Source organism: Pseudophryne corroboree, chromosome 2, assembly GCF_028390025.1.
Source record: "Pseudophryne corroboree isolate aPseCor3 chromosome 2, aPseCor3.hap2, whole genome shotgun sequence".
In the NCBI taxonomy this organism is placed as follows: Eukaryota; Metazoa; Chordata; class Amphibia; order Anura; family Myobatrachidae; genus Pseudophryne; species Pseudophryne corroboree.
Window position 1 is genome coordinate 74,460,007 of NC_086445.1, and position 22,708 is coordinate 74,482,714.

The following is a 22,708-nucleotide window of genomic DNA, read 5'->3' on the forward strand; positions in this document are numbered from 1 at the left end:
GCTCGGCCGGGCACAGAAATCTAACTGAGGTCTGGAGGAGGGTCATAGTGGGAGGAGCCAGTGCACACCAGATAGTACCTAATCTTTCTTTTAGAGTGCCCAGTCTCCTGCGGAGCCCGTCTATTCCCCATGGTCCTTACGGAGTTCCCAGCATCCACTAGGACGTCAGAGAAATACAGCTATCTGTGCCATTTAGATACAGATATTGGGGGTCATTCCGAGTTAATCGTAGCTGTGCTAAGTTTAGTACAGCTGCGATTATGTTCCCAGACATGCAGGGGGACGCCAGCACAGGACTAGTCCACCCAGCATGTCTGTCCGGCCCCCGCACAAGTACAAAAGCATCACACAGCGGCGATGCTTTTGTACTTGTGGTGTAACTCCCGGCAGGCGGAGCTCCAGCAGCTGGCCGGGAGTTGTTCGCCGCTGGTCGCAGCGACTGCGTGTAACGTAACGCAGCCACTGCGGCCCGCCTCCCGCACGGTCCGGCGCATGCGCAGTTCCGACCCGATCGCTGCGCTGCAATAAACTGCAGCGAGCGATTGGGTCGGAATGGCCCCATTGACCAATGAAATGGTTGCAGTTTAGTATAAGAGTAATAGAGGGCTGGATATTGGGTGACTGTTTGGATAGATCAGGGCACAACTTAGCTATTATTAGGCGGTTCTGCTGTATTTATAGAGCCAATGTTCTTAAAGGCAAAACAAGCCGGTTTCTGTTTGATAGGAAGTTACATAGGTTAGCTAGCTTGCTAACTAGTGATAGCTAAATATATTCAGAACATACTTGCTGACTCTCCCTGAATGACATGGAACGCCCCGGAAATACGTAGTGGCAATCTCCCTGTCTCCCTAAACAGTCTAGCAGTCACCTTGACACCAGGCTGGGTATTTATTATTTATTTATTTATTTATTTATTTATTAACAGTTTCTTATATAGCGCAGCATATTCCGTTGCGCTTTACAATTAGAACAACAGTAATAGAACAAAACTGGGTAAAAACAGACAAACATAGAGGTAGGAAGGCCCTGCTCGCAAGCTTACAATCTATAGGGAAATAGGCATAGATACACAAGGATAGATGCTACCTATTGCATAATGGTCCACCAGATTGCTAGGTTCTTAATGGGTTGTATGATGATACCCCACAAAGTTATCCAAGTGTCAGGAGGGTGTGAGACTAAAGAAAGACAAGATATGTGATGTTATGAATACTCTACAGAGGATGTAATTAGATAGGGAAGCACTGAAGGTTATGTGGGTGGGTCTGGAATTTGATAGGCTTGTCTGAAGAGGTGAGTTTTCAGGGAACATTTAAAGGTTTGGAGACTAGAGGTGAGTCTTACTGTGCGTGGGAGGGCATTCCACAGAGTGGGTGAAGCCCGGATAAAGTCCTGTAATTTTGAGTGTGAACAAGTAATGCGTGTGGATGAGAGACGTAGATCTTGTGCAGAGCGGAGAGGTCGGGTAGGGAGATATTTTGAGATGAGTGAAGAGATGTATGTTGGTGCAGTTTGGTTAATAGCCTTGTATGTGAGTAAAAGTATTTTATATTTAATACGGTAGAATACCGGTAACCAATGGAGGGACTGACAGAGCGGATCTGCAAACGATGAACGTCTGGCAAGGAAGATTAGCCTCGCAGCTGCATTCAAAATGGATTGTAGTGGTGAGAGCCTATGTTTGGGAAGACCGGTCAGGAGACTATTGCAATAATCAATGCGGGAGATAATGAGAGCATGGATTAGAGTTTTTGCTGTGTCTTGTGTAAGATATGGTCGTATTTTGGATATGTTTCTTAGATGTATGTAACATGATCTTGAGACAGATTGAATGTGGGTAACAAAGGACAGTTCAGAGTCAAGAATGACACCTAGGCAGCGAGCTTGTGGGGTAGGGGTGATTGCAGAGTTCTCAACAGGGATAGAGATATCTGTAGCTGCAACACAGTGATTATGGGGTCTATTTACTAAGCCTCGGATGGAAATAAAGTGGATGGAGATAAAGTACCAGCCAATCAGCTCCTAACTGCCATCTCACAGGGTGGGTTTGAAAAATGACAGTTAGGAGCTGGTTGGTTGGGACTATGGGCCTAATTCAGCATGGAACGCTGCTGCGGTGTGAAATTCTGCTACAGAACCTGGCTCCTGTCATAGAAGAGGAGCCGACAGCACTGGGAGACGTCACTCCAGAGATGCTGGGCATGCCCCTGGAGTGACAATCCGCGAGGTCATGCTCCCTTTATTTTTAACCGCGCCCCCTTTTTTGCCGCGAGCGCTGGCATATCAAGGGTGCGCACCAGGTGCCTCTGGCTGGGCGCATGGCCAGCAGCTCGTAGAGCGCTGGGCATGCTCCATCAGTGATGAAAATGGGGGGGGGGGTGCGCCATCGCAGCACTCCTACAAATCACGCCCTTTTCCATATGCCACACCCCCTTTTTCAGACGCGCGCATCTCCGCTGCTCAATGGAGTCCCTCTTTCCCAGCTCCAAATGTTTGGAGGTATGCATTACAGAGCTAGTGTGCTGCATTATAGGGGGTGTGTGCTGCATTACTGAGCTAGTGTGCTGCATTATAGGGTGTGTGTGCTGCATTACTGAGCTAGTGTGCTGCATTATAGGGGGTGTGTGCTGCATTACTGAGCTAGTGTGCTGCATTATAGGGTGTGTGTGCTGCATTACTGAGCTAGTGTGCTGCATTATAGGGGGTGTGTGCTGCATTACTGAGCTAGTGTGCTGCATTATAGGGGGCGTGTGCTGCATTACAGAGCTAGTGTGCTGCGTTATAGGGGGTGTGCTGCATTACAGAGCTAGTGTGCTGCATTATAGGGAGTGTGTGCTGCATTACTGAGCTAGTGTGCTGCATTATAGGGTGTGTGTGCTGCATTACAGAGCTAGTGTGCTGCATTATAGGGAGTGTGTGCTGCATTACTGAGCTAGTGTGCTGCATTATAGGGTGTGTGTGCTGCATTACTGAGCTAGTGTGCTGCATTATAGTGGGTGTGTGCTGCATTACTGAGCTAGTGTGCTGCATTATAGGGTGTGTGTGCTGCATTACTGAGCTAGTGTGCTGCATTATAGGGGGCGTGTGCTGCATTTACTAAGCTAGTGTGCTGCGTTATAGTGGGTGTGCTGCATTACAGAGCACGTGTGCTGCATTATAGGGGGTGTGTGCTGCATTACTGAGCTCTCGTTCACTTGTCAATGTACTTTTGGACCATGGTTGAATGTTTAAGTCTTCTCACCTAATTGACTAACCCAACAAAAGCTCATCATTTACTGGGCTGAAATTTGTGGACACTTCATGCTGCTGCTATGATCTTAAACTGGAACATCATGTTTCTCTGCCAAAATAATCTTTGCTGCGGGACCAAGGTGATGCTATTTATATCTATATATCTATGCATTCACTTATATGTTTGCAGGGACACCCCCCCATATTTAAAACAGACAGCCACCGCGGGTGCTGAAGGACTGGGGGGGGGGGGTTGCAGATGAAGCCCAGAGGTACTGCGAGTGGGGAGGAACGGGTAATACTACTCCTGCTACTCCTCCTGGAAGCAGCTAGGCTGCTGTCCTCCCTTTGGCAGTGGCTCTCCCGGAGACTCGCACAGCAGTCCAGCAGCCAGTCACTATTGTTAGCGCCGATGTCCCAACGCGCCGCATTACATGGAAGAAGATGCACTCAATAAACTACAGCTCCCAGCAGGCCTTAGCGCTGGAATGCTTTGGCGCTAAGGGCTGGTGGGAGCTGTAGTTTATTTAGTGCGTCTACTTCGTTGGGACACCAGCGCTAACAATAGTGACTGGCTGGCAGAACTGACTGACTCACTGAATCAATGTAAAAGGTGAGAGTGCTGTGCAGTGTCAGTGACACTGCACACCCACTGCACTGCACAGCACTGTCACCTTTTACATTGTTTCAGCGTCCATACATTACCCTCCGCGATATCACCCACTCTATCCGTTACATTAGCCATCTCGGGGCTTCCAGGCCGGCAGCCCAGGTGCTGTGTTGCAGAGTTAGGGCCTCTGGGGATCTGGGCGCGGCTGTGGCTGGGAGGCACTTCTGTGACATCACACGCAGAGGAGGCTCCGGGGCTCATAGAGTATGCGGCGCAGGGAGGGCTATGAAAGCCTTCCGCTGCGCCGCTTTCATATACATCTATGCCGGTGGCCGCAGCAGCTTTTTTTCCACTTGCGCAGCAGCTAGAGAGTGGGGATTATTGATGCTGGAGGGGGCAGGCGGACTGGCAGCAGGACATAGGACGCTGCAGTAAAAGGGTTTTTTCCCCCTATCTACAGCGCAGAGACTTGCTGCAGATGCAGTGGCATACCCTCCAGCTGTACCTTTTTGGCAGGTACAGTACTTTTTTGATGGTCTGTACCGATTTATGGCTCTCCAAACTTCCATTGAAAGTATAGGAAAAGGGGCATGGCCACGCCACTTTACCCATGGCCACACCCTCTTTTCGATTTTGTAGCGATTTTATGTGTAAATTGCAGGAGGGTATGTTGCTGCAGATGCAGTGGGCCTATTTTGGGGTGTGGACCTGGAGCTGCAGCTCCATCAGCCCCATTGTTAATCCTGCTCTGGGAACACACAGCAGCCAAAGGGCAAAGCCTCCCATTGGATGTAACCTGTGTGGGAGGGCGTTTCTCGCCCAATCAGCTGTGGACTGGGTGTGATAGACCTGCCACTAACCCAATGAGAGCTCCTAGCCACGCCCAGCGTTATACACACAGGAACAAAGTCACAGATCTGGGCTATTATATAGGATATATAAATAATATATATATATATATATATATATATATATATATATATATATATATATTTATTTTTATTATTATTTTTGAGAGCCAAGTATTTTTGCACTGATAATACTTAATAAATAGGTATTCATTAATAAGTAGGTTTTAACAGTAGAACTTGCTTCCTTTGTCTTACTTGTATTAAAGGGCTGTTTGCTTACCTCAGATTACTCCATTGGCTTTGATAGCATGTAACTTCCATTAAAGCACCTTTCCTGTGTGTTCCAGTGTCATTGTCAACCAGTCATACAAATGAATCAGCAGTAATGTAACGGGCCATTTTCAGTCCAACATTTAGGTCACTCGACAATCAGCAGCACAAATGGGGCGAACACTTCAAACCCTTCTCTTTGATGATTTCAATCCCGTTTCATCACTTGTTCATCCAAGAGAACGGCTCTGACACACAAACTGTGAAGTGATCTATGTTTGGAATCATAGCGCTTTTCAAGTGTTTCTCAGCTTCTTTAGAGGATAAGGGGAACTGGATACTAATCTGATGTTTTGTCTTGCAGGTAATGCCTTTGTGGTGAGTCTGGCCTTCGCAGACCTCGTGGTGGCTTTGTATCCCTACCCATTAGTGCTGGTGGCTATTTTTAAAAACGGATGGGTCCTTGGAGAAATGCATTGCAAAGTCAGCGGGTTTGTCATGGGCTTGAGCGTCATCGGATCGATCTTCAGCATCACCGGGATCGCCATCAACCGGTACTGCTACATCTGCCACAGCTTTGTGTATGACAAGCTCTTCGGTGCCCGGAATACAATGATGTACGTGTGTCTTATATGGGTTCTCACCGTCCTGGCCACTGTCCCAAACTTCTTTGTTGGGTCTTTGGAATACGACCCTCGGATCTATTCCTGCACGTTCGTACAGACTGTAAGCTCCTCCTACACCATCACGGTGGTGGTCATCCATTTCCTTGTGCCAATCACTGTCGTGACGTTCTGTTATCTCCGGATATGGATTTTGGTGATTCAGGTGAGGAGGAAGGTGAAATCGGAAATGAAGCCGAGGATGAAACAAAGCGACTTCAGGAACTTTCTTACAATGTTTGTGGTGTTTGTCATTTTTGCTTTCTGTTGGGGTCCCCTGAACTTCATTGGGCTAGCCGTGGCCATCAACCCCACGGAAGTGGCCCCCAAAATTCCAGAGTGGTTATTTGTGCTAAGTTATTTCATGGCTTATTCCAACAGTTGCCTTAACGCTGTTATATATGGACTTCTAAATCAGAACTTTCGGAAAGAGTACAAAAGGATTTTAATGTCACTCTGGACGCCTAGACTGTTCTTTCAGGAAATCTCTAGGGGGGGTACAGAGTGCCCGAAGAGCAAGCCTTCCCCTGCTCTGAATAACAATGACCAGATGAAAACCAATACTGTATAATTCCACTGTGAGCGGACGAGTGACAGAGAGCCATTGAACACACGCCAGTGTGACTGCATTCACTCAACTGCATATTTTTTTATCTGAAAGGAAAATGCACCTCAAAATACTATTTTTTTTATAAGTCATTGTAAATGCATAAACTGTATAATTAAACTAAGCAACTTACTTTATTAGGGGAATGAAGCGATTCTTTACATTGTAAGACTAGTGCTAAATGGTTGCTGCTCAAAATTAACCATCCAGCACAGGGGTGGTCTTCAGGTTGCCGGCGGCCAGGCTCCCAACGACCGCCATACCGACGCCGGAATCCTGACTGCCGGCATACCGACAACTTTTCTCCCTCTTGGGGATCCACAACCCCCTGGAGGGAGAATAGATAGCGTGGCGCGCATAGCGCGCCACCGTGCCGCAGCGTGGCGAGCGCAGTGAGCCCACAAGGGGCTCATTTGCACTCGCCCAGCTGTCGGTATGCTGGCGGTCGGGATTCCGGCGTCGGTATGCTGGTCGCCGGGAGCCCAACCACCGGCAACACATACTACACCCCAGCACAGCCCTTACCATTGTTCTCTAAAAGATGTTGTGCATCATTGTACAATCATTGCTAGCAAATAAAGGTCGACAGCACTTAAGTCGACACTCATTAGGTTGACCAATATTGGTCAACATGCATTAGGTCGACAAGGTCAATTGGTTGACATGGTCGCTAGGTCAACATGGCAAAGTTTGACACATGAAAAAGTCGACATGAGTTTTTCAATTTTTTTTATTTTTTTTAACTTTTTCATACTTTACGATCCACGTGGACTACGATTGTGAATAGTAACCTTGCCTGACGCACGGCGAGCGGATACGGTGCACTGATTGGGGTTCCAGGTCACTTTACGAAGAAAACACCACCAAAACCCTACCAAAAAAAACCACATCTCAATATTTTGCCATGTCGACCTATTCCATGTCGACCAAATGACCGTGTCGACCTATTTCAGGTGTTGACCTAGTTACTGTCAACCAACAGTGGTTGACCTAATGACTGTCGACCTAGTTACTGTCAACCCTATGATCCACACCCCAAATATCGTCACCATATGTACAACCTAAATGGAGGATCCACTATAGTTAACACTTTCTTTACCAGCTGGCTCACCCCGGGGACCAATGTAATAGCCTTCGAGGGCCGAGGTTTTGGTGGTTTAGCTTAGAGATTTAAAGAGCCAATCGTTTTTTAACAGCAAAACCAAACTTCTTTTTCCTTTAAAAGAAGATTGACGCCTTTTATCTCACAGCAAAATCTCTGAAATCTCTGCCCAATGCGTCAACTGTTACATTTGGCCCCCCAGCCTTAAAAGCTATGAAAGTAGAGCCTTATATGCGAGACCTGGAAGGGTGAATGGTCCAAATTAGGAAGAGGAAGATTCATCGGCGACGACGAGCCAAAGTTACTACATACATGCATGGCATGATCTAGAGTTATTTGCCTATGAGCCAAATGTGTGGGCAGCTCACATATGTTTGTTGTTATAAATTGCACATTAAGATACATACAGCACAGCCTTAAATCAATCATATAGATGTGACTGAAGAAAAGATGAAGAGATCATCATAATCAACTACAAAACTTGCACGTGGTAGAAGTAGATACACACAAAACTGACATCTCAGAACAAAACGCATTTCATGATCCTTGTAACCTGGAGGGTTGGCCTTAACTTGCAGCTGCATGTTCTAACTTCTTACAGTACAGCACTTGCAAATGAATGCCTCTTATCCATCTCTCCAGCACTCTCCAGGTGCAAGGAACACATTATGCTTCACAGTATGAAATCAGGCCCATGGTTACTGTAGGATGGGTTAGGTCCTGCGGTAGGAGGTCCTGCAGTGTTAGGGGCATGGTCAGTGCAAGGTTTCTCGGCACCCTAGGCAAAACTTCAGCCTACTGCCCCCAACCACCACCAATACCTACTTCCAAGCCCTTCAGATAAAAGTGTGACATAGAATTTCCTCAGCCACCGCTTGCATTTTGTACAACAAGGATGTTTCTTTCAATTACATACTTAATTTTGTGATAGGCAGACTCAGTGACATCCCCCCAGACCCCAGCACCCTAGGCAGATGCCTAAAGCTGCCTAATGGTAGAGGCGGCCCTGGTTAGCGGCGTGCTCTGACAGAACCAGTTGCTGCATATTAGAAGCGGTGGAGGTTGGGGGGTGGGGGGTTGTGTGCAACTATTAAAGTTTGTGCACAGATACACATGACAATCCCTTTACATCTTTTAATTATTCTGTTTTTAAACAGTAACCAGTAGGTGTCACTGTTGGCTCCTGTTCTCTTCGCACGAGAGTAGAATTTATCTGCGTATTGCAACATACAAAACAGGAGGCGTATTAGAATAAAAGACTAAGGGGTCTATTTATTATCTGAGATATCGAGGGTCAGATGGACCCCAATAATTAAGCATCTTACTCGCCGCGAGCACCGGATAAATTCAACATTGCTCCGGTGCGGAGACAGCTGATCCGAAGATCAGCAGTTCCCGCGAAACCTTTCACAGTCTGAGTTGGCAGTGCTACATCGCAACTTCTGGTGGAAGGAACCAAGCAGTTGTGGAGCGATCCAAATGGAACCCTCATAGCAGGGGTGCGGGAACAAAAGTCATTGCCGAAGGTTCTCGCAGTCAAGCTCCAAAAATGTTGTATCTTCTCAGCTTGATGAATTTGGGTCCCCCATACCAGTGCATGCCTCCAGATCAGGATTGAAAGGTAAGCAGAAGAGATAGCCATGACATCTCCTGTGTACCTTTATAATGCATGGCACTGACACGTTATACAAAAGTACTGTAGGTAAAAATGGTAATTTTCACCTGCTTTTATAGATATTGATGATGAATAAACCCCTAAGACACTAGCACCTGGCTTGGCCTTGTATAAAATATGCAAATTGTACTTCGCAGGCCAAGAAGAAAAAGGCCCATATGATGATTTGGTAATTGCGCTTAAACACACTAAGTGGAAAGTTGGAGGGGAGGAGGGTACAAATGCAGGCGGAGGTCAGTGGATCTCTGTGGAACTGAGAAACATGTAGATGTGTCCTCCGTGAAGTGTCCTTCTGGCCGGACATAACTTAGATACCGCTGCTTTGGGTGCTACTCGTGATAAGATGTCACAAGCTAGTATTCTATAGAACTTTGTAGAACATCGATTTGTGATGAGCGGTGATACCTCATCAAGAGTGACATAAATAGTGGCAGATGCTCAATTAGCTTAGTGATATCATTCAGGTGCTTGAAAGGGAGGGGTATTTCTAAGCAAAAAAAAAAGGCACTTTGTTTCCCCCAGCACCCTGAATGACAGCAGTAACCAGCTTTAAATCCCACACAATGGGGGTAATTCCAAGTTGATTGCAGCAGGAATTTTGTTAGCAGTTGGGCAAAACCATGTGCACTGCAGGGGAGGCAGATTTAACATGTGCAGAGAGAGTTAGATTTGGGTGTGGTGTGTTCAATCTGCAATCTAATTTGCAGTGGAAAAATAAAGCAGCCAGTATTTACCCTGCACAGAAACAAAATAACCCACCCAAATCCTCTCTTTCTGCACATGTTATATCTGCCCCACCTGCAGTGCACATGGTTTTGCCCAACTGCTAACAAAATTCCTGCTGCGATCAACTTGGAATTACCCCCCATATTAGAATTCAGAGATCTCAGTTACATATATTTGCGCAAATGTATAAATAAGCCCCAAAGCCGCATCAAGGCGTCTCTATTTGGGGTCCCTAGCGCTATACCTAGCTGCAGGGTGTGGCACCCCAAAGCACCAGCATAAGCCAGAAAGCCCAGGGCAGCATACCAGTGAAAAAACTATAGTGTTAATAAATTAGTGTTAGGAAGCCGAAGCTATATAGGTGATACAAAAATGAGATGTAATTAAAATAGAGAAATAGCGTTAAAGAAATTAGTATGTGAAAAGTGTAAATAGAATGTAAAGGTATGCCACACTAAAGCCATCACGAGTGGTAATACCTCATCACGAGTGGTAATACCTCATCAGGAGCGGTGATGCCTCATCAGGTGAAGTCTAGCATACCACACAATGTAATGCAATTGTCCAGCCAGCAGGATAGCAAAATAAGGACACATCTGCATACACCTGTCACTAGCTGTATCACTTGCGGGGACCTTATTGTTAGGGCAAATACAAAATGATGATGATGATGATGATGATAGCACTGGCTGCAGATTGACCTCTAAATCTAATAGGTGTTTCCTTCAATAATAGTGCCAATATTATATGATTATGTGGATGCGTTTTATAATAAATGTTTGCTGCTACTTTATTTTGTACACAAAAAGGAAGATTGCTCCTGCTGTATTGTAGACGATTATTTATTTGTTTGTTTATTTATTTATTTAATCCGAACCTAATAGTCAACACGTTTCTCCATATCAAAACAAATGGGTTTTTTTTTATTTTTAAAAAGGCGTGTCTTATTATGACCTGGTTGGGTGTAAGTGTAACTACAGTAAGTGTAAATACGCACTGCGGAATACCTACAAAACCGTAATGCAGGTGGGCAGGAATGGGAGGGTCCCCACGATTAGAGTCACTGGGGCAGATGTATTAAGCCTGGAGAAGTGATAAAGCAGTGATAAATGTAAGGTGATAACGCACCAGCCAATCAGTTCCTGTCAATTTACATATTGGAGCTGATTGGCTGGTGCGTTATCACCTTGCACTTATCACTGCTTTATCACTTTTCCAGGTTTAATACATCTGCCCCATTGTGGCATTGTCCCAGGTGACATTTTGACGGGATTCTTTGCAACGCTGGGGGTGGGGCCAGGATAAAACACTTCATAGCGCATTCGCATTGCATCACAGAGACCCGCATCCCGCTCATTTCAAAGTCAGCTGGATTTGCCCGCTTTACTGGAAGCACTGGCATATTTATAATGGGTGCATTGTGTTAGGTGCACATGGGCCCCTGGGGATCCAGGGGGGCCCATACCGCACACCCTGCACCCATTAATTTAATTACTTACCCTCTGCCCTCCCACGGTGCAGCAGCAGCAGCGCTGCAGAAATCACTGGGAAAATGGCACGGCACCATTATCCCAGTGATTTGCGCATGCGCAGTAGGAAAATCACTGGGCAAAGGGCCACCGGGCCATTTCCCCCCGTGATTTGCGCATGCGCTTTAGGGTCTGGGACAGAGCTGTACAGCGCTGCCGGCTAGAGAGGAGGGGGACCAGATGGATCCTGCACACGGTCCTCATCCTCTCTAGAAACATTCCTGACTGTGAGCCAAGAAATTGGCCAATTACCATCTAAAGATGTCTCAAGCTGAGCATTTGGGTATAACGATTACATTTTTTAGAGCTTATTGTTTTTGTTGACGCCTATACTGTACAGCCGGCTCTTCATCAGCGTCAACATGTCATAAAAGCTACTTTACTATTGTAAAACATCAAATTCTATTCACTGTACATCATTTTACAAAAAAGGAAATAGTTTCCTATGAACATTTCCCCATAAATCAAATATCCCATTTTGTAATGTGGTGCTTATTTAAAAAACAAAAATGAACAATATTTTGGGTGAAACTGTCAAATACTTTTCTTTTATAACTCGGGGGGATGAATGTACTATAGCTTATTATACTGTTATTATTTTTGTATGCCACAGAGTTACACGCAGATAATACAAGAACTTTTAGATTTAGCATTAAATAACAGAATGTTTCTTTCGATTTGCAATTGTTGGATTTTTGTCCGGCCTGGATACAGTGGTTCTGCTACATATACACGTTTGTACAGTAGGTGGATGGATACATATTCTCTCTCTGAAGGACATTTATTTGTTATTGCAACAAATAATAACATAATAGAACTTGCAATTGCAATCTTTGCTGTATAAACATTTCCATTATGATCTGACTCAATGCGGCAAGGCCAATTATTTACTAAACCCAAGTCATTAAGGGTAGCAGAAGCAGATCCAGCACAATTGTGTATCGTTAACATATTGCGGCTCGCGTTCGGCTTTGTTAAAGCTCATTTTGTGAAGAAGCAATGACATAATATTTAGAAAACACGTGTAAGGCATATACAGCACACACAAGTTACGTAACAGTCTTCCACTGAAACTGGCAATGTAATGTAGCAATACAATAGGTAAGGTTCACTAAATGGGGGTGGACCAATAGGATACGGAGAATTGGTCATGTAAGTATGGATCAGTAATACATAATTATGCAAACTGCAGACAGTAAGGGAATCATTCAATTGGATGCCGCGAAGTTCCTCCGTAATGGTTGGGCAAAAGCAGTGTGTGGCCCATGGGCGTATCTACGGAGGAGGGTCTCCGCGTGTGGGCCCCCTCCTCCCCCGTAGCAGGCAGCACAGTTAGTGCTCTGAGAACTAGAAAGACCCTGTCGACCTAGTTACTGTCTACCAATAGTGGTCGACCTAGTTGCTGTCGACCTAGAGACCGGATACCGTGCCAGAGTTTAATGTGAAGAGGACGAGGACTCCACGGAGATAAAATGCCCACGATGAAGTGCTAAAGGTTAATCACTGCTTCACCAGGCCAGACGCGCACATGTGTCAGTAAGGACGCTGACAGATTCTCGCTTTCAGTATAAAAAAATATCAAAAATCTGAGGTTTCAAATTGACTGAAGTTATTGAAGAAAATATACATATATTTATTAATAGTCTTAGGGGCATATTTACACAGCGGCAAGTGTTTTTGCCTGCAGGATTTTATACAGCATTAATATTGCATGCACAGCCACTACATCCAATACTATTACTGCTTTGAAATCTGCAGCTTAGTAAATACAGCCCTTAGACATTAAAATATTCTTTGTTCATCTGTCAACCTTATCTTCCACCACTGTGATACTTCAATAAGCTTTCCCATGCAAAGGCACAAGGAAGACATCGCTGCCCAAAGTCGGCAAATGGACCGGTCCGGCTTCACTCAGCCGGCATGTTTAGACAGGACCTGACGTGAGGCCACGGAGACTGACGCCGGGATCCCGACAGCTGGAAAACCGGTGGCGAGTGCAGTGTGTCCCCTCACATGCTCAGCACCCGGGTGGTGGTGTGGATTTTGCCCTGTGGTCAGGATTTCACCCGGCAGTTGGGATTCCGACCGCTGGGAATTTCACCAGGTGTCGGGATTCCGGTGCCAGTCTCCTGACAGTCGGGATCCTGACAACTGGCAAACTGAATGCCTCCCATTTAACCAAACGTAAGAAAACCAAGTAGTGTTTTAGGGGGTAACAGATTAATGCCTAGATTTATCAAGCCTTGGCGAGTGATAAATAGCACGATGATAAAGTATCAACCAATCAGCTCCCAACTGTCATTTTTCAAACACTCCCTGTAACATGGCAGTAGGGACGTACTGGGCCTCCGTTTTGGCCCGGGCATTTGTAAACGCGTGGGGAGGTATTGTGACCGGCGGTCACATAACTACATCCCATTATAACATAAGGTCTATACATTCCGCCATTTACCGGGAGAGGGATCTGTGCAGCACACACATATGCAGTAGTGCAGCCGGGACCCTAACGCAGATGTAAAGTGATTTTTATTAAATGTTGGTGATACTTCATGTCTTATTGCTGCGACTGGATAACGGATTCAGTACTACTGGGGTCATTACGACCTGTTCGCACGCAGCGGTTTATCGCTGCGGTGCGAACGGGTCCAGAATGCGCATGCGCGACGGACGCAGTGCGCGTGTGCGACATTGCGTCGCCGGGTAAAGTCGCGTCTAACGAAGGAAGCGGTCGCAGAGCCGACCGCAAAGAAGATTGACAGGAAGAAGGAGTTCCAGGGCGGATCTGGACCGTTGGCGGACGTTTTCGGGGAGTGGTAAGGAAAACGCAGGCGTGTCCAGGATAACGGAGGGCGGATGTCTGACGTCAAAGCCGGCTCCAGCATCGCAGGGAACGTCGCACAGGGTAAGTAGGTACAGGGCTGCTCTACTTCTGCTTGAAATTTTTTTAGCTTAGCAGGGCTGCACAAGCGATCGCAGCCCTGCTAAGCTAAAATACACTCCCCCATAGGCGTGGACTAGTTGATCGCAGCAGCAGCAAAAAGTTGCTGGCTGTGATCAACTCGGAATGACCACCAATGGGCCTAATTCAGTAAGGATTGCAAATTCCCCTTTGGATCGCATGCTGGCCCTCATTCCGAGTTGATCGCTCGCTAGCTGCTTTTAGCACCACTGCAAACGCTAAGCCGCCGCCCTCTGGGAGTGTATCTTAGCTAAGCAGAAGTGCAAACGAAAGGATATCAGCGCTGCTACTAAAAAAAAATTGTGCAGTTTCTGAGCAGCTCCAGACCTACTCCTAGCTAGCGATGACTTGAGACTATTGAGTTCCTGTTTTGACATCGCGAGCCACTCCCCCGTTACCCCAGCCACTCCTGCGTTTATATCTGGCACGCCTGCGTTTTTACACACACTCCCCGAAAATGGTCATTTACCTCCCAGAAACACCCACTTCCTGTCAATCACTCAACGATCAGCAGTGTGACTGAAAAGCGTAGCTCGAGCTTGTGTAAAACTGCATCGCCTTTTTTGGAAGTACGTCGCGCGTGCGCACTGCGCATCATACGCATGCGCAGCAGTGCCATTTTTTAGCCTGATATCGTTGCTCTGCGAACGAAAGCAGCTAGCGATCAACTTGGAATGATCCCTGCTGGGGGCCACCCATCGCTGGGCAATGCTGACTAGCATGCTGACCGGCGTCTCCCCCGTTGAACAAACAGAAATTGCGAACGCATCGCAATTTCTGCTTGTTAGTAGAAACAAAGGAAGCCTCCTACCATCTTTCCAATCGTGGCAGCTGCGTGTGGTGTCATGCAGTCACTGAGATCACGCCCCCGACACGCCCTCGTTCGCGCCGCCCCAGCAATGCTCCGTTGCCCGCCCACCCCGCGACCATCTCTGTCTGATTGACAGGCAGAGACGATCATATTTTAATTGTTCTGGACCACCAACCCAAGGCCCCCATGCAAGTCTCCTGAGGCAACCCAGGGTGCCACGGCACACAGTTTGAGAACCATTGCAAACACTGAAACTGTTTGTCCTGAGATTGATACATTTCAATAATAATGCAAGATTGTGTTCTATGGTTCCAGCCATATTATGCAATAAATTGCTGATGTTAACATCATTTTGGAAATACTTTCAATATCTTCTACACTTCAGAACTGATTCATGAAGAGGTACATAAATCATACTTGTCTACTCTCCCGGAATGGCCGGGAGGCTCCTGAAAATCGCGTGGCACTACTGCTCCCCTGGAAGAGTGAGCAGGTCTCCTGACAAGCTGCCACCTGACTGCACTCCACCGCAGCCGGGATTCCGATGATACAATTTGCGGTGAATCGCGTCATTGTGGATCCACCCCCTGCCTCACATTGCCTGTAATCTCGGCATTGTGTACTGATGGGGCGGTCTGTGATGATGCAATTTTGTAGACATGCCCCCTGCTCCGCCCCTACACTGCACCTCCCCTCTGCCACGCCCCCAGTATGTTGCCCCTCACCCCCTGCCATGCCGAGCTGACTGCCTTTCCCAGATGGGGCAGCCAGAATATTGGCAGGAATTACTTAAATATCGCAAAGAAAATGCGGAAACCGGCTTCACCACTTTTTATTCACAAAAATAATAAAACTGCTGATAATTTGGCGCATTATACACTTCCCTAAACGTGCAGCAAGTACGATACTAGCATATCACGCATGTACAAAAATAAAAATACATTCATCTCTACATGGTCAGAGGTTCATAATGTAGATAAGTATTGTAATAAGCAGGGTGATATCCCTGCACCCCTGAACCTCTAGGCATGGTAAAGTATCTAATTTTTGCAAATCCTGCAGAGTTGTTGGTAAACGTTTATACTGTATTAGGCCAGTGTATGTTATAAGAACGTTTGCAGAACCTGTTGTACAATTTCCTATTATTTCCTATCTCCTGTGTAATGTAAAACAGAGAATAATCTTTCCCCTTTAGCCAGTGTGTTAAAAACGTCAGATTACAACAAGGACATGGCACACCTAGCCTTCTGGAAAAATATAACCAAGTATACACATGTCGGTGATTCCAGGACCATTAATTAGTCCATTATAACACACAGGCTTAGGCACACTGGGGCATACTTGCCGGGAACGTCCGGGAGGCTCCTGAAAATTGACCGGTGCTCCCAGATCTAACCTCCTCCCGCTGCCCAGCCACCTCCGAGTGGCCAGATCCGGCAGCCATGATGCAGTTTGTGACAAATTGCATCATCATAGTCACGTCTCCTGCTTTACAGTGGCGGTGATCTTGACATTGTACAGCAGGGAGTGTGGCCAACCCTAACACCAGCCCCCCCGCAGAGCCTGCTTAGCCACATCAAGCCCCCGCACTGTCCCCTATATAAAGCACCCCCTTCTAAGCCAGCCTGGCATCCTCTTTCCAAGAGAGAAATGGGCCTGTACTTTGCAAAGTTTTCCATAAGTTTCCTTATAGAAATGCCCAGTAACAACTCATGTGTTCTTTAAATGGAGCCCTTAGTAGGGAACTTGCATTCAGGTAATTTGGGGACACGACACTTTACCATGGCATTTACAAGTGATTCTGCAAAGTAACATCACAGACATTTGCAGCAGAAGAGCTTTTTATTATTTAATGGAAGTGAAGAAGAGAGGAGCGTTCTCCGAGGCGGCTGGCACAGGAAATTACACTGTCACAACATCACAGAAACTCTTTCTTTCTCCACGGTGCGGAATAAAAAGACATTAAAGAGACAAGCTGAAGTGTGCGCAGTATTATCTCGCTGCGGAAAGACAGCTGCTCTCGCTTTCTGGCCCCAGTGTTTTATATGTAAGGCCAAGCACAGACACATACCCAGTATGCCTTCAAATATCTAGTGGTCTCAAACGGTACAATAAATGTGTTTTTAGGAAAGTGAACCCAAAGATGAGTTTTACTTCACAGGTGACGCAAAGTGGCTGCATGTACGTGATGCCGCGGAAGCCCGAATTACTAGGAATATACGAAAAAAGTGGACACCAATTGCATCAATATTTATATGAAAAATTAAATGTTTGTTTGTATCAACTTTTAAAAATGTTTTACTATTACATAAATCCAGGAAGACATAGGGCCTAATTCAGATCTGATTGCTGGGCAGTGATTTTTGCTGTCCTGCGATCAGGCAGTCGCCGCCTACAGGGGGAGTGTATTTTAGCTGTGCAGGTGTGTGGACGCGGGTGGTATTCATGTGACCGCCGGTCAGCTGACCGACAGTCACATGACCTCCTCCACCAGCCCGACGGGTCACTGTACAGATGGTCGGCATGCCGACCAACAGGGACTATTTCCACTCGTGGGTGTCCACGACACCCATAGAGTGGGAATAGAACCCGTGGCGACCGCAGGTCGCCACCAAGCCCGCAGCGTGGTGCCCGCAAGGGGCTTGCTGCACTCGCCCCTCCCCGCCGGGATCCCGGCGTCGGTATGCTGCCGGGATCCCGGCGTCGGTAAGCTGACCGGCGGTCAGGAGACCGCCGGTCAGCCGTACTACACCCGTGGACGCATGTGTAGCAGAGCTGTACAAACTGATTTTGTGCAGTCTCTGCGCAGCCCAGGACTTACTCAGCCACTGCGATCACATCAGCCTGTCCGGGACCGGAATAGACGTCAGACATCCCCATTGAAAACACTTGCACACGCCTGCGTTTTTCCAGACACTCCCAGAAAACGGTCAGTTGCCACCCACAAATGCCCTCTACCTGTCAATCTCCTTGCGTTCGCCCATGCGATTGCTTTTTTTGCATCATCCCGTCACTATGCACCGGTGCCCGGTTCATGCATCTGACGCGCCTGCGCATTGTGGCGCATACACATGCGCAGTTCGGACCTGATCGCAGGCTGTGAGAAAACGCAGCCTAGCGATCAGGTCTGAATTACCCCCATACAAACATCAAAAATCAGCAACAGATGATTCAAAGGAGTCCCGCTAGCGTCACACTTGGGGGCGTGGCCTGAATTACTGCCTTGTGCTATTGTGAGTTCCCATAGGGCTAATGCGAGGATCCGGCCAGCTTCAAGCGGGAAGCTGCACCACTTGAGGACTGAACATCTGCGCAGTTCCTCCAACCACAACTGAATCAGGACCAGGGTCCGCCTGCAGCCTGTGTTCCACACAAGTCCATTTACTCATAGAGCGAGAAACTCTGCATTCTCTTGTGTGGTATTCAGTTTAATTTCATAAAAGGGATGGACAATGATTGGCAGCATAACTATCCACTTCTGATTGGTTAATTATGCTTCCCATTGTATTTAATTCATTAGTGTGGCTGCTACTGTATATTATTTTTACGTCATCACCGTCTGGACACATTAGTACACTGATGTTACCATTTATCAAGCCTTGGAGTGATAAATTGCATGGTGATAAAGTACCAGCCAGTCAGCTCCTAACTGCCGTGTCACAGGCTGTGTTTGGAAAATGACAGTTAGTAGCTGATTGGTTGGTACTTTATCACTGTGCAATTTATCACTCTCCAGTGAGAGAAAAAAAGAAAAGTGTGATCTTTAAAATGGCTAAAAAAAAATTTGCTTTGTTGCCGCATTTTTATAAACTCAATAGACGCGGCGGTGGGTGCTTCCGCCTTCACCTCTGCATCAGACCCATGACTTCACTACAGTGAGGCACCAGTGCTAATCACTGTGCCACCGTGCTGTCCTATGAATAATCCAACTTTCTCATTTGTTAACAGCACCACCCAGACACTATGGGGGTAAATCAGAGTTGATCGCCGCAGCAAATTTGTTAGCAGCTGGGCAAAACCATGTGCACTGCAGGGGGGGGCAGATATAACATGTGCAGAGAGAGTTAGATTTGGGTGGGGTGTAATCAAACTGAAATCTAAATTGCAGTGTAAAAACAAAGCAACCAGTATTTACCCTGCACAGAAACTAAATAACCCACCCAAATCTAACTCTCTCTGCACATGTTATATCTGCCCACCCTACAGTGCACATGGGGGGTTATTCAGAGTTGATCGCTAGCTGCCGTTGTTCGCAGCGCAGCGATCAGTGTAAAAAACTACTAATCTGCGCATGCGTATGCACCACAATGTGCTTGCGCGACGTACGGGTACAAAGAGCTTTGTGGTTTTACACAGGTTCTAGCGATGTTTTCAGTAGCATTGTCGGCCGCAAGAAGATTGACAGGAAGTGGGCGTTTCTGGGTGTCAACTGACCGTTTTCAGGGAGTGCTTAGAAAAATGCAGGCGTGCCAGGGAAAATGCAGGCGTGGCTGGGCGAACGCTGGGCGGGTGTGTGACGTCAAAAGCCAACCCTCCGTCATTAGAATCAACGCACACGAAGAGTAAGACCAGGGCTGGTCTTGTTTTGCACAAAATGTTTTTGCAGGCGCTCTGCTGCACATGCGTTCGCACTTCTGCAAAGCGAAAATACACTCCCCGTTTGCACGGCTGCTAAAAACTGCTAGCGAGCAATCAACTCGGAATGACCCCCATGGTTTTGCCCAACTGCTAACAAATTGCTGCTGCGATCAACTCTGAATTACCCCCTATAATCTGTTATGTATATGCAATGGTGCAAGTATGGTGGTACGGGGCGGTACGGCATACCATTAAGAAATTAGTAGCGGGCACTCTGTACCCCCATACCGCCTTACTGCTGGCAATACATAATGAAACGCCTGTTTCAAGTAGCCATGTCCCTCGTGTTATGTGACCACGCCCCTCAAGATGTGTGGCCACGCCTATATTTTTGCACTCACAGTACCACTAAGAAATGTATTCTACATCACTGTGTATATGACACGTAAATTAAATAATTATGGCACAAAATAGGTAATGTGACTTTGGCATTTTCTACTTCAAAGTCAAGAAGCATACTTGTGTATATATGAAGCATAGTATAGTGTTTGGGTGCATTGTGAGAGGCGGCTGACTGAACATACAGATGTAATTATTACAAATAAATAGCATTCACATTAATAGTTGTCTTGTTTTAAAAAAATGGTCTTATTTCCTCCAAGCCAGCCCCAACATTAAGTAAGCACAAGGGAGCCTAAAGCTGGGTACACACTGAGCAATATATATATATATATATATATATATACTAGGTGCTTCATCGCGCCCTACGGGCGCTCTTCACACCGTCGCAAGGGGCTACGCCCCCTTAACCCTTACATGCCTTTCTGGAGTTCAATATTTGTATTATATGGAGTATTACCTGCATTCCTTTGTTAGTGGTTAAATATTGCACAATGAAAGGGCGTGCGATGGTGAAGGAGGCGCAGCCCCTTGGGACGGCGTGAACAGCACCTGCAGGGCATGATGTACAGAATGTAGCGGGTGCGGGGGGGGGGGGACTGCGGATGGGGGAGGGTGTCTGTAGATGCTGCGGGTGGAGGGGGGGCGGAAGCAGGGAGGGCCCCAGATGGGGAAGGGTCGGGAGGTGCTGCGGATGGGGGAGGGGCAGAGGAGTGGGGGCTGCAGATGGGGGAGGGGTCCGGAGGCACTGCAGGTGGGGGAGGAGCAGGGGTGCCACTGGTGGGAGAGGGGCAGGTGCGGGGATGTTGCGGATGGGTGAAGGGTTCCGGAGGTGCGGCGGATGGGTGAGGGGGTCTCGAGGCGCTGCAGGTGGTGGAGGGGCAGGTGTGGGGGTGCCGTGGGTGGGGGAGGGGTGGGGTGGGGGAGGGGTGGGGGAGGAGGGGGACCACGGATTGAGGAGGGTGTCTGCAGCTGCTGCGGGTGGAGGGGAGGCAGGTGTGGGAAGACATATATGGGGGGTGGATGGTGGAGGGGGCCTGGAGGTGCTGTGGGTGGTGGAGGGGCGGGGGAGTGGGAGCCGCGGGTGGTGTAAGGGGTCTGGAGGCACGGCGTGTGGGGGAGGGGAAGGTACGGAGGTGTGGTGCATTGGGGAGGGGTCTGGAGGCGCTGCGGGTACTGTACCTGCCAAAAAGGTAGTTGGAGGGTATGCAGTAACAGGGCCAGGATAGGGGTGACAGGGTCAGGACAGGGGTGACGGGGCCAGGACAAGGGTGACGGGGCCAGGACAGGGGTGACGGGGCCAGGACAGGGGTGACGGGGCCAGGACAGGGGCGACGGGGCCAGGACAGAAATGATAGGGACAGGGTGACATGGCCAGGGTAGGGGCGGTAGGACCAGGACAGGAGTGACAGGGCCAGGATAAGGGTGAAAGGGCCAGGATACGGGTGAAAGGGCCAGGATATGGGTGACAGGGTAAGGCCAGGGGTGACAGCGCCAGGCCAGGGGTGACAGGGCAAGGCCAGGGGTGACAGGGACATGACAGAACACAGGACACAGGAGAGATTAGTATTAGGGACAGAACAGTGGTGACAGACAGATGTGTCTTACCGGAGTCACTGCTGCTGGCTGCTGCTGTTCCACTCCAACCTGTTGGGATCTGCTGCTGGTGGAGACTTGGCATGGCTGACTCTCTCAGGCTGGAGTACTGCTTCCTCTGCCTGTCCGCATCCCTCCCCTCCTCCTCAGTCACACACCGCGGACCTCACACAGCTGCCGGGCACTGTGGAAAGGGGAGACTGGGACTGGTTAGCTCCCAGGAGACGCTGCGGCTGGAGGGAGGAGGGGGTCGGAGCCTGCAAACAGCGCGGACTTCTGCAGCGCTATCCGCCGGCTAAAGTGTGTGAAGGAGCTGGGCGCACCTCACTGCGGGCGGCAGCGCTGCAGCTAGCGGTGTGGTTGCCGGGACTGGAGATAACAGAGGCAGTACGGAACCTGCACAGCGGCAGGTGCCCCACAAAACTGCAGCTAAGAAGTGTGGAGTGTGCCAGAAAGTGACGCTCCTCCGCGCCAGAGAGCCCCTGCTGAGTTTGCTGATGTGGGGGGTCAAGCACACAGTGAGCCGGTGCCCGTCTGTCTGTATGGCATACCCCCTCACACACCCCCATACCTCCCCACTGTCCCGATTTTCGCGGGACAGTCCCATTTTTTTGGTTTGTCCCGCTGTCCCACCCGTGGGCCGCAGTGTCCCCCGGTGGGGGGGGGGGGCAGTTGGAAAGCTCCTGAACTCGCTGTTCTGCTTAGCAGAGCAGCGGTGAATAGATGCGCACAGCGTCTATTTAGTGGAGACAGGAGGAGAGGGGGCATCAGGGGGTACGGATTAAGGGGGGATTCCGGCAGCAGAGCCGGATTAAGGGGGGGGGGCAGGGGGTACGTACCGTGGGCCCCACAGTTTTAGGGGCCTCCCCGGCTGGAGTAGCTCTGTCCCAGCTCTGTAGCTCCCCCGTCCTGCCAGCAACAGCAGCAGCAGCAGCATTGTTCTTCTGCGTGTTGGCAGGTCTGTGGTGGTGCAGGGAGGCAGCAGGGAGGCCTCCCTGCTTTCTTCTGCCTGTGCGGGTGTGTAGTGGGGAGCGACCACCCCCTCTGGATTTACCCCTAGCTGAGAGGCCAAAATCCCATAAAAAAAAAAAAAAAAAAA

At 48.3% G+C, this 22,708-nt stretch overlaps 1 protein-coding gene across 1 annotated transcript in view; it reads left to right on the top strand.

Annotated features, from left to right (window-relative positions):
- Positions 1–6,355, top strand: part of LOC135050507 (melatonin receptor type 1B-like) — a 377,393-nt gene extending 371,038 nt beyond the window's left edge. Inside the window, exon 2 of the mRNA XM_063956986.1 lies at positions 5,330–6,355. Coding sequence (XP_063813056.1) covers positions 5,330–6,198 — 869 coding nt within the window. The 3' untranslated portion in view covers positions 6,199–6,355. The remainder of the gene's footprint in view (positions 1–5,329) is intronic.
- The last annotated feature ends 16,353 nt before the right edge of the window (positions 6,356–22,708 follow it).